A 12,851-nucleotide genomic window follows, 5' to 3' on the forward strand; every position below is an offset into this window, starting at 1 on the left:
CAGGTCACAGCTCAATTGTCCATGTTTTCATCCTTTGTACCTTACGTAACGTTACTGAGTGTCATCCGCAAAGTAATGATCACAATGATTTTAATTTTGGCAGACATTAATAAAAGCTTTTATACCTTAGAATAATACCCAAAAATTTAAGTTGTGCACCTTATTTCTGGGCGAGGCCGAGGACTTATTGATCACCATCGTAGCTTCCTTCACGTGCACTTTCCGCATATTGTGGTGTTTCGTTGCCGCTAAAGGCATTTTACTGGCGTTTTCAACAATCAGACATGCTATTCCTCTCCACCTATTGTTGTGAATTTTCAACTGAAACAAAATCCCTCTGAATGGAAGCGTTAAATCGTTGCAGTTAACTGTGATATACTTCCATTTATACCCATATCTGGGGGGCATGTCGTCATGGTATGAAATTGTTCGCTCCTAAGTGCTTATTAGAAGGTCAAATTTAAGAAAAAATTGTTAAAAATTGGTTCTAAAACTAAAAGCAAACCAGTAGACAAACTAGTCGTTTTCAATTTTGACAAATAGTATTAAGGTTACACTGACTTGATCACATGGATGAAATCCGCGCGCACTGTTTCAAAAAATCTATATTTGCTGCCATACTGTAAATCGTACGAAGAGGCTGCAACATGAGCAAATATGTACCGTAAATTGAAAAACAAAATCGGAAGACATATGCTATAATGTGTCTTTTGAAGTCAAAGATGTGAAAGAACCAAAATGAAATAAAGTCATTGTTTGGTATACCATGTTCATTATGTTCAGTTATTTGTTTTTCATAATAAAGGCAACCTTTTTATCATCAGGAATCATATGACATACACATGACACAACTGGAAATTGTGATTACTCTCAAATTGAGAATCAAATAACCAAATGAAACTGTGTACCTGACCTACCAGTAGTATTTGTATATCTTATGTTACAGAACTATTAGGGTCTCCCACTGTCTTACTTTGAAACACAAATGTGGCTACAAAATACAATCTGGTTTGCATGAATGGAATGCAAGAAATTGAATTAATCTTGAATAAATATATACCCAACTGCCCTAAAAGTGCCATAGTTGCTCACACTCGTCACTTTCTCGTTGTCTGTACAATACAAGTACTCCCTGCTTTAGTTCCGTTACGAACAGCAAAGCCAAACACAAGAAATGTTACGTTTCACAACACTACGATCAATTACACTGGATCTCTGATATATATTTTACTTTTTACCGTGGCTCGTCACACGCCAAAGTCGAGTAAAGTACGTGTAGATTAGCCAAGTTTGACACTGGGTATCCGTGACTCCCAGACTTTTACCACAACAGTCGTACTATAGTAGGGTACTATTAGTGCCGTAGTAAGTGGCTCACAGGTTCACACCCGACTCACGTCTGTCACTTACTTGTTGTCCATACAATACCAGCAGTACTCGCTGCTTCATGTGGACAGATAGGTTAAGATGACTGGGAAATGTCTACATTACCTGCCGCTGACACGCAGTGCTATCATTGAATGTCAGTAATCGTCGATAAGAATTCAACAAGAAACAAATGGACCGTGTCAACTTTGAATTGTTGTATCCTGGACGTTTGATATTTTATTAATTCTTAACTGCATATCTAGGTTCAACAGAAGAAGAGCTTTGACAGTTTAGGCCTAGGTGATCGCACTGACTCAATTTTGCAAGTCACGCTTCAGAAAGTTTTTGGGGAGGGGGGTAACCATCAAAACAATAGACAAAAACCTCGAAACAATAGAAACCAGTTCTGACGGTGGGACGGCCGCCATTACGGAAGCCGACAATAACACTGCACGAAATAGCCTCGTTTCCCAGCGTATACGTACCGGTATTTTTCTGTATTTTTGTCGGATACTGACGGATACTGACGGATACAGGCGGATTCGTGTAAGGTATCCGACTATTTCCGCGCCGGTATATGGAATATTTCCGGAAGAATCCGAAAGTAAGGTATTTTCGACGAATACGGAGCCGTACACTGCACGGAAATGCCACCGATCCTGACGGATACGAACAGGAATTTTTCTGTATTTTTGGCGGATACTGACGGATACAGGCGGATCCAACCTGACGGATCCGACTAAATGCGCACTGGGATATGGAATATTTCCGGAAGAATCCGAAAGTAAGGTATTTTCGACGAATACGGAGCCGTACACTGTACGGAAATGCCACAGATCCTGACGGATGCGTACAGGGATTTTTCTGTATTTTTGGCGGATACTGACGGATACTGACGAATCCAACCCAACGGATCCGAAAATTTCCGCACCGGGATCGGGAATATTTCCGGAGGAATCCGTAAATGAGGTATTTTCGACGGATACGGAGCCGTACACTGTACGGAAATGCCAGAGATCCTGACGGATACAAGCGGACTGTGATCCGGAACCTCCATAGGAATACAAAAATAGGAATTTTCGACGGATATGGGGCCGTACATTGCACGAAATTGCCCAAGATCCTGACAGATACGTACAGTATGTATTTGCCACGGATACAGACTGATCCAACATACAGACTTTCTACAATCTTTGACATATTGTGACTCTAAATATGTTTGTATTTGCCACGAATATGTACAAATCACACACACAAAGTTTGCGTGCATTCTTGATTTAACGATACCCAAAACATTATTATTCAATGACAGGAAGTTTTGGGAAAGCCTGAATGTAACATTATTTCATATTTCAACATATATGCATTTCTAAGTTGAAAAACTATCAAATACAATACGGAAGTTCTATGTGGCTAAATAATCCATTTCGTTTAAGACAGGCCGAGGGACATCCACATACTCAAAGCACCTCTGCATATGCAGGTTAATGTCGTTAAATTGGGGTTGTGTAAGCACAATTGTTATAAAATGTATTACAATTAACAACCATCACATCATGGTGGTAATATTTACTGCCGTATAGTGCACTTGGACCAAAAATTTCTACATGTTCTACATATTCTACTAAAGTAATGAAAGCCTTATTTGTGGCCAGTTCTTCGTCTAAAAGATATCAGATACAAATAATTTCAAATACAGAGGTTGAAAATAGAAACTTCAAAGTAACATTATATTGTCTGAAAAACTCCCATGATGACCCGCCACATTTTACACGTAAGTAGTATATGCCGTGGAACTGCGCATGCATGTGTATAATCGTCCTCTCCCCATTCTCTGACTACATCTGAGTTCACTTCTTCCATGCACTCTTGGTAAAGTACAGGCAAGGCTGATTTCTTCTGTATCTAGCATGTTGGACTCAGCTTGGAGCCCATCTTGTGATGAACCAGTTCCTATATGATAAAACCAAATGATGAATAAATGTCAATTCACATACTTAGTGTTTAAGTAACATGTCACATGATTTTGACATAACTGTGATCAAGGTAATATAGACTATATAACCTCCTTGCTGTGATGGGCTTCGTTTCATCACAGCAGCTAACAAAAAACAAGGGACAATGGGTATCCATCATGCCTGTCTCAGCTAACATTGAAGTGTACCGATGATGGACTTAAGCCTTACCGAAGGAGCCTGAGGTACTCTGAGCATCTGACAGCTGATTGCTTTGTTCCAAGCCAAGCTAAGGTCCTCACAACATGTGCTGCATTTGTGAAGGAAGTATCTGCCGATGCTGTATAGGATATATATATAAAGGGAAACAATGACAAATATTAAACATATCACATAATCACATTTGTAAAAAATGAATCTGGCATCGTTTAATTGAATACGTAAAACTTACATTCATAACTTAAATATGATATTGATCAAACATGTACAGCTATAACTGAATGCAATAATCACTGAAACACACTACTACGGTACTACCTCCACATAAGTTCCAGCTCACTATCCACAAACTGTGGGACCTTTGTGGGACAAATACTTATGACATTCTCTTCCGTTACAGGATATCTTTAATTATCTTTCCCTTAACCACTTGCTATGTTGTATCTGAAACGTTAAACAGACACAAATGTCTGTTGACCATTGGCAAGAACGAACAAATTGAAAGCTATAAATTTCCTAGATCGAAACGGTGTAGAAGTGCAGGTCGACTGGACAATTCTTAATGTCATGCAAATGCGATGATATGTCAAGCCACAATAGGAGGATAACTGACGTTCAAACTAGTTAGAAACAGGAATTTTCCAATTTGTACTTACCAAAGGGCAGTCCCTCTAAATGATGAATCGACTCCCTACCAACTTTACAAGGGGGAGGGGGGCGACGAATATTGCATGCACGAAGAAGACTACTTCGCAATGCCGCGCGTTTGAGTTTACACCGAATCCCCTTCGACTCTCAAGTCACTAAAAATCACTGGTAGACTCTGACGATGCCATGTTAAGCACAGAGAGTGATGAAACGCCGTTCTTGTCTCCGTGCTGTTCACCGACAAAACCGTTTCTCGCGCCTGACGTCATGACACGCAGTGTCTTGTGGGAGATTGGACACGAATCCGTATTCCGGATACGTCAGGAGTTGTCGGAATTGTTGGATCTGAGGTGCATCGGATCCAATCGGAAACGTTCCGTATCTGCTATGATGCACGATTGCGGATCCGCTGGATTTTTCAGGATCTGAGATCATGCCGTGCAGTGTGTATTTGTTGGTTAGGATCCGAAGCAACTACCGACAAACAAACAATCCGATCATCTCTGCCATATTGACAAATATCTGAAAACGAAGGATCAGCGCAAATATCCTCAGGTATCCGAGGCGCATCACGGATCCAGACGTATACGGCGTCGGAATTGCCGGATCTGAGCTGTACCTGGTATTTGTCTGAATTTGCTCGGAAACGTTCCGTATCTGTACCCGAAACGTATGAAGGATCCAGACGTATACGACGCCGGAATTGTCGGATCTGAGGTGCATCGGATTTAATCGGAAACGTTCCGTGTCTGCTATAATGCGTAATTCCGGATCTGCTGGATTCGTCAGGAAATGAGATCATGCCGTGCCGTGTGTATTTATTCGTCAGGATCCGAAACAACTACCGACATACAAACAATCCGAACATTCCAAATATAAAAAACGAGGGATCCGCACAAATATTTTCGGGTATCCGAGGCGCATCACGGATCCAGAGGAATACGGCGTCGGAATTGGTCGGATCTGCGGGCACCTCAGTATCCGAGCAGTGAACTGGGATTTTTCCGGATTCGCTCGGAAACGCCATGAGGCCCGATTCCGGATACGTCATTTCGTGCAGTGTAACTTCCAGGAAGGCAACGTTAACGCTGACCCAGGTCAATAGACATTCTTTGAGATACTGACCTATTTGTACGCAGTACGGGTTATCTCCCCTTAGAATATAGTTGAATCCATCTATCGAATGGGGATAGGGTTTTTTTCAGATTATTTTAAACGAACAGTAAGAAAGGTGAACCTCCGTGCGGACATCAATTTTCGTGCTTTGCCAAAAACCAAAGATTTGTATAAAGTCACAGTCACAGTTTTGCAAATGAGAGATCAAACCATGAAGTTTTTCTTGATTTACAACTGACAACAACTAAATCGATTTCTAAAAACGTTCCAAATTCTACTGTACTGCATTTTAGCCTAGAGAAAAACGACAAATTTACAAAGGGCATGGATAATTTGGTTCTTAGCTGTCGATATGTTTGTAATGGTACAGCTTATCACCCTTCAATACAGGGGACGGTTTTGGAAAACCGCAATGCATTTAAGACTCGGGGGAACCGAATCTGACCCCTGCCAACCGTGAGCTATATTTGGATGCAACTCTAGACTGGCGATGACGTAGGATCATGGCAGCCGAGTGAATGGCGCAGCACTGCGAGGTCATCTATATATTTGTTACAGCGAGATTTCTGGAACAAATCGGCCGGAGATTGCTATAAGAAACAGCCGACATCGCCGCTCTGAAACTGCAAGTACGATCATTAGCACAATTTCGAGGGGTTGATCACCAACGTGGCTAGAAATCTAAGATAAATGCATGGACTGGTGGGGGTATTCCTTACTGTGGTATGCAACGCTATGTAATTATGTGTAGACTTTAATTTTGAAGAGGCTCGACACAATATAACGTTTGACCACTACTGATGTCGTAAGATATCTACCTACCCTCTAAGTTTTGAATCTTAAGTTTACCTGTTGATTTCAAATCAGGACTTGATTTGCATGATTAATGAGGAAAATCTATATTTGCAGTGTTTTCCATAATGGTGCTTTGATACTTATAATTTACGGCAGATGGAAAATCTACAGATATCAATAAGACAAATAAGGGCCTAATTTGCATGATTAATGCAAAAGTGACATAATTAGAATTTCCTTATTGGCAAATGGTGGTAATTATATAATTTTGACGTGTGTAAGTTAGTTAAAGGTGTGTATTACTGTACATAGATTATGTGAATGTGCAAGTCATTTGCATGATTTATCAAGAAATGTAAACACGGTGTTCTGCCAAAGGAAAGTACAATATATGTGATTTTGGAAGAGAAGACCACCATTTGTAATAAATTATGCTAATTCCAGCTTTATTTGATCATGAGACAAGAGTAAACAATGAATCTACAAAGGCTCAAAATATTTCAGTCTGATGTCTCCGAAGTCTAGTTTCTGTTGTGTTAATTTGGTGTGATGGATTTTCACAATGTGCTTATAGGGCAGCATTTGGGGCCTCAGTATTGAATATTTACAAGGGATATCCCTGAAGTAATGTACATGTATCTTGAACTTTCACCTAGACCAGAATGCAGTGTAGTCTAGGTCAAAATTCAAGATGCATTAACATGCTCAATCGGAACTACGACATGCCTTATAATAACTCCAAAGTGGTGTGTTGACACAGCATCATACATACATTAATTAGAATTAACGACATTATGATGTTCACCTAGATGGATCCTCAAGATGAAAACCTCAAACCTACAGATAACACGGACTTCTTCCTGCTGGTTGAAGACAAAAGAATCCCGGCGGACAGAGACATGCTTGTCAAGTCAAGCAGCTACTTCCGGGCGATGTTCTCCTCTGGGATGAGGGAAAACTGTCAGAACTTCGTCGAGCTTCACGGGTTGACGTCACCAAGTGTACGCGCTCTAGTCAACCTGCTCCAAACATCACAGCTGTCTCTGAAAGACACAGACATCGAGGATTTCATAGCCACGGCAAATTTTCTACAGGTACAGAAAGCCATAGATTACGTCAAGTCACACCTTGACGCACACACCTGCGTTGACGTGCTGAACATTGCGGAGATATACTGTATTGGCGACCTAGAAGAAGCTGCCTACAGTTTCTTGGTAGATAATTATTTCGATGTCTTTAGAAAAGGACAATATGAAAGGCTGAGAGAAGAGCAGCAGACACAGGTGCGAGAACTTAGGAAGAGCATCAAAAGTTACATCTGCGCCATAGTTGAATACGACGAGGCGAGCGCAGACACCCCAAGAAAAACGCGGCATCTTTACTACCATGACGACAAAGAAGATGTTTTCAGACCTTATAAAACGGTTGACTGCAGGGTACCAAAGTCTTCATACGGAGCTGCCGTTCTGGATAACAACCTGTACATTGTGGGAGGGTATGTAGATACCGGCGGGTCTACAGAGCAACCCGTCCGCTCCGGGTTTAGGTTCGATCCCATGACGCGGCAATGGCACGAGATCAAATCTTTACAACAAGCGCGAGCCGCGTTTACGCTTGCGGCTACGGATACACACTTATACGTCATTGGCGGGAAGGCCGAAGTGGATCTGTTCACAGTGGAAAGGTATGATCCTAAGGACGACACTTGGACTTACGTCGCACCACTACCGAGACCTGTGACACCGGAGGCTGCTACAGCTTGCATGGGAGACGTGTATGTCGCAGAGAGCGCGGCTCGGTTCATGAGCCCCGGCAGGCTGCTGAAGTACTGCACGGGACAGGGCGAGTGGACGGATCTGGGGAAGATCCCATACAGACTGCAGTGTGACAGCGACATGGTGTCCTTTGCAGACTTCGTCGTTCTGATCGGCAGCCATGCTATCAAGAGTTATAACATCACCAGTGGTGGGTACTTTGATGTTGCTGTTACATTAGCGTTCAGATACGTAGTTACCGGCGGTACCTAGCAATTCTACTGAATGTAGTACAACTGCATCACTATTAGTAACCGTAGCAGTTTTACCAAATTCAAGTTTCATTTGTATACTCAGCGTTTTTACGGGTACACCCAACTTACAAGTACAGATACAGGTAAAACTGTATACGAATAAAACTGCAATGTGTTCGGTAGACTTCCTTAGTATACAAGGAAAATTCCAAATTCCAAAGGACACTTAGGCACCCCTGGGTATAGGACAAAAAGTAGTAACGTAAGAGATATGCATGTGGACACTCTCCAGAAGATTTTCATATTATGACGTAATAACGATGACGTCACATGCAAACTCTCCGTAACCTTTTTAACTTTTGACTCTCTTGCCACAGGAGAGTGGTACACTATGATGCGACCAATGGGAGGAGGTTACACCAAAAACCGTTTTGATCACGTCGTCTACGACGGAGACATCTTCTTTGTGGGGAGGGTGACGACCCAGCGCTGTACCCCCTCCAGAGGCGTGTGGGACTGTCTGGCGGGAGTTCCCGGATGTGGGTACAGGAAGGCGTTTGTGCTGAAGTTGAAGAGACTGTTGCCATTTCCAGACGAGGTGTACGGCGGTTACGAGGCCGGAATTCGAAAAGCTACGAACTTGTAAAATGCGACTGCCGTGTTCATTATGACGTCATCGGGAGAGTAAATTCACAAATTAATGTAATTAACTGGTGGGAAGATCAGAGGAAAATAAAAGCTGGAAGTATGGTTTCTAATGGTTCAATTTTAAATGACATCAGAAGGGTGTGTATTTGTTTTAAACGTTTATATTTATTGAATGATACTATTACTATTCCTATTGCAGACAATAAGAAAATGTTGTATTTTGGTGTCATCGACACTTTAACGTCTAGTAACGTTAACCAGATGATTGAAGTATAGATAGGCATTGTAAGTAAAAACTATTCCCATCGAATTTGTCTTTAGAAGCTACTCAATTGTTGCCGTGGCTTTCTAAGTTTACAAGTGATAGCTACAATACAAATGAGCAAATGTGAAGCATGTGTAACAAGTATTTCTTTCTATGTTCCCCAGATAAATTCATGCAGGATAGCGTATGCACATCCGCATTGTCGAATGCAACTTTGTTATATGGAAATATGCTCATTGCAAGTTGCTGGCGATCGTCATTTCGAGAGGATCGGATTGACAAATAGAACCTGGCAACATGAAGGGCAACTTTAAGTAATAGAATGCAAAATGTATGTCCAGATTCGCTTCCCTCAACTTGCGTCAGCACGTGTCACGCATAGATAAGATTAGTATAGAAGTAGTGGATCACCCTATAAGTTATACTGGTTGTAACAGATGGCCACACCGGGACATACAGTAGTCAGGGCAAACATAGAACCACCATAGACGGGTTACAATAGAGGGCCAGTCTGACATGAGGATTTTAGATGGGTTATAACAGATGGCCACACCGGAGTGTAGTAGGGACAATGGACCACCTTAGATGGGTTATAACAGACGGGCACGCCGGGGTGTAGTAGGGACAATGGACCACCTTAGATGGGTTATAACAGATGGCCACGCCGGGGTGTAGTAGGGACAATGGACCACCTTAGATGGGTTATAACAGATGGCCACGCCGGGGTGTAGTAGGGACAATGGACCACCTTAGATGGGTTATAACAGATGGCCACGCCGGGGTGTAGTAGGGACAATGGACCACCTTAGATGGGGTATAACAGATGGCCACGCCGGGGTGTAGTAGGGACAATGGACCACTTTAGATGGGGTATAACAGATGGCCAGTCCGGGGTGTAGTAGGGACAATGGACCACCTTAGATGGGTTATAACAGATGGCCAGTCCGGGGTGTAGTAGGGACAATGGACCACCTTAGATGGGGTATAACAGATGGCCAGTCCGGGGTGTAGAGGGACAATGGACCACTTTAGATGGGGTATAACAGGTGGCCACGCCGGGGTGTAGTAGGGACAATGAACCACATTAGATGGGTTATAACAGATGGCCGGTCCGGGGTGTAGTAGGGACAATGGACCACCTTAGATGGGTTATAACAGATGGCCACGCCGGGGTGTAGTAGGGACAATGGACCACTTTAGATGGGGTATAACAGATGGCCAGTCCGGGGTGTAGTAGGGACAATGGACCACTTTAGATGGGGTATAACAGGTGGCCACGCCGGGGTGTAGTAGGGACAATGAACCACATTAGATGGGTTATAACAGATGGCCGGTCCGGGGTGTAGTAGGGACAATGGACCACCTTAGATGGGTTATAACAGATGGCCGGTCCGGGGTGTAGTAGGGACAATGGACCACCTTAGATGGGTTATAACAGATGGCCAGTCCGGGGTGTAGTAGGGACAATGGTCCACCTTAGATGGGTTATAACAGATGGCCGGTCCGGGGTGTAGTAGGGACAATGGACCACCTTAGATGGGTTATAACAGATGGTCACACCGGAGTGTAGTAGGGACAATGGACCACCTTAGATGGGTTATAACAGACGGGCACGCCGGGGTGTAGTAGGGACAATGGACCACCTTAGATGGGTTATAACAGATGGCCAGTCCGGGGTGTAGTAGGGACAATGGACCACCTTAGATGGGTTATAACAGATGGTCACACCGGAGTGTAGTAGGGACAATGGACCACCTTAGATGGGTTATAACAGATGGTCACACCGGAGTGTAGTAGGGACAATGGACCACCTTAGATGGGTTATAACAGATGGCCAGTCCGGGGTGTAGTAGGGACAATGGACCACCTTAGATGGGTTCTAACAGATGGCCACGCCGGGGTGTAGTAGGGACAATGGACCACTTTAGATGGGTTATAACAGATGGCCAGTCCGGGGTGTAGAGGGACAATGGACCACTTTAGATGGGTTATAAAAGATGGCCACGCCGGGGTGTAGTAGGGACAATGGACCACTTCTTAGTTGGCTATAACAGATGGCCGTTCCGTGGTGTAGTTTGGACAATGGACCACCTTATATAGGTCATAACAGGTGGCCACGCCGCGGTGTAGTAGGGACAATGGACTAATGGCCAGTCCGGGATGTAGTAGGTACAATGGACCACCTTAGATGGCTTATAAGTTGATAATATAACAGGTGGCCAGTACGGGACGTAGTAAGGACAACGAACCAATTCAGATTGGTTATAACAGATGGCCACGCCGGAGTGTAGTATAGTAGGGACAAATGACGACCTTATGGGTTATAACAGATGGCCGGTCAGGGGTGTAGTAGGGACAATGAAAACATTAGATGGGTTTTAACAGATGGCCACGCCGGGGTGTAGTAGGGACAATGGACCATCTCAGATGGTTATAACAGATGGCCACGCCGGGGTGTAGTAGGGACAATGGACCACTTCTTAGTTGGTTATAACAGATGGGCACGCCGGGGTGTAGTAGGGAAACTGGACAACGTTAGATGGGTTATAAGTAACCTAACAGATGGCCAATCCGGCCGGGACGTAGTAGGGACAACGAACCAACTTAAATAGGTTATAACAGTGGGCCACACCGCGACATACTAGAAGTCAAGGCAAACAATGGACCACCTTAGATGAGTTACCAGCGCAACAGATGGCTACACCGGGACGTAGAGGAAACAATGGATGCAGTAACAGATGGACACGGCGGGATGTAGCAGGGATCGGGACAATGGTCGCTTTGATGGGTCATAACAGATGGGCAGTCCGGACTGTAGTAGGGACAATGGGTCGACCACATTAAGCGGGTTTTAACAGATGGCCAGTCCGGGACCTAGTGGGCGAAGCATGTTGACCTCCATGCAGAGGTTGATTAAGAAGGTTTTAAGCGATTGTAACCTTCTTCCCATATGCCCCGCGTTTACCGACAGCCGGTCCAATCGGTACTGTCAGAAAATGGGGCATATTGGAAGGTCCCAATCAATTTCTCTTTGGAGAGTTAAGTACATTACACTAATAACCCAGAAGTACGATGTTAGAAGGGTAAATCGTTACGATTTCTGGCAATTCTATTTCTCCTGAAAGATAACGGGTCAGAAAACGTCCTACTTCTGCTTGGAGATTGTACTACGCCGGTTTAGATCGGGGACAATCATAGCAATGGACAAAAAATGGACAAGTAAATTCTCACTTTGGAACGAGAACAAATATCTAATATCAACAGTGACTAACAACATTATAAACAGTTACATCTTAGAGAACAAAGATAACAACAAAAAGTTAGTTGAAAATAAAATCAGCAATGACATCCTAGTTCTCAGTTTCTTTGTGTCTTATGCACGGTGTCTTATGGCGTGATAGAAACACACATCCTGGACATAATAGTGTAAATGAACAGAAAGCAGAAAAAAATACTATTTCTATACACTATCCACGTGTTGTGACGAATTAAAAAGGGAATCTATGGTAAGAATATTTCTTCGTAACAATTAAAAAAGCAGTTAGTTTGCAATGGAGCAAATGAGTAATTTAACCTGGGTCACATACTCCTGAGTCATGTATGGATAAAACAATTGATTAAAAGACGTCCTGCATGCCAATGAAAGCTATGACGCTGAACTGTTGTACATACATGCGTACATGAGCGAGAGACTTCAACAACAACAAAAAAGCATCTGTGTTTCCTAACTGTTCATTGTTGTGTAACACAACAAGTCATAAAGCTGTCGTTTTTGTTAGCTTAGGTTGAAGTCATTAACAAACATTTTGTCTAATCTACGAAATAGTTA

The 12,851-nt window shown here is 43.1% G+C and overlaps 1 protein-coding gene across 1 annotated transcript; it reads left to right on the top strand.

Moving 5' to 3' along the window:
- The first annotated feature begins 5,784 nt into the window (after window positions 1-5,784).
- Window positions 5,785-9,364, top strand: LOC136427553 (kelch-like protein 42). The gene is made up of 3 exons (XM_066416512.1): window positions 5,785-5,935; window positions 6,911-8,066; window positions 8,487-9,364. The coding sequence occupies exons 2-3, from the start codon at window positions 6,911-6,913 to the stop codon at window positions 8,753-8,755; spliced, it is 1,425 nt and encodes a 474-aa protein (XP_066272609.1). The 5' UTR covers window positions 5,785-5,935; the 3' UTR covers window positions 8,756-9,364.
- Window positions 9,365-12,851: the final 3,487 nt, after the last annotated feature.

This window comes from Branchiostoma lanceolatum, chromosome 2 (assembly GCF_035083965.1).
Source record: "Branchiostoma lanceolatum isolate klBraLanc5 chromosome 2, klBraLanc5.hap2, whole genome shotgun sequence".
Lineage (NCBI taxonomy): Eukaryota > Metazoa > Chordata > Leptocardii > Amphioxiformes > Branchiostomatidae > Branchiostoma > Branchiostoma lanceolatum.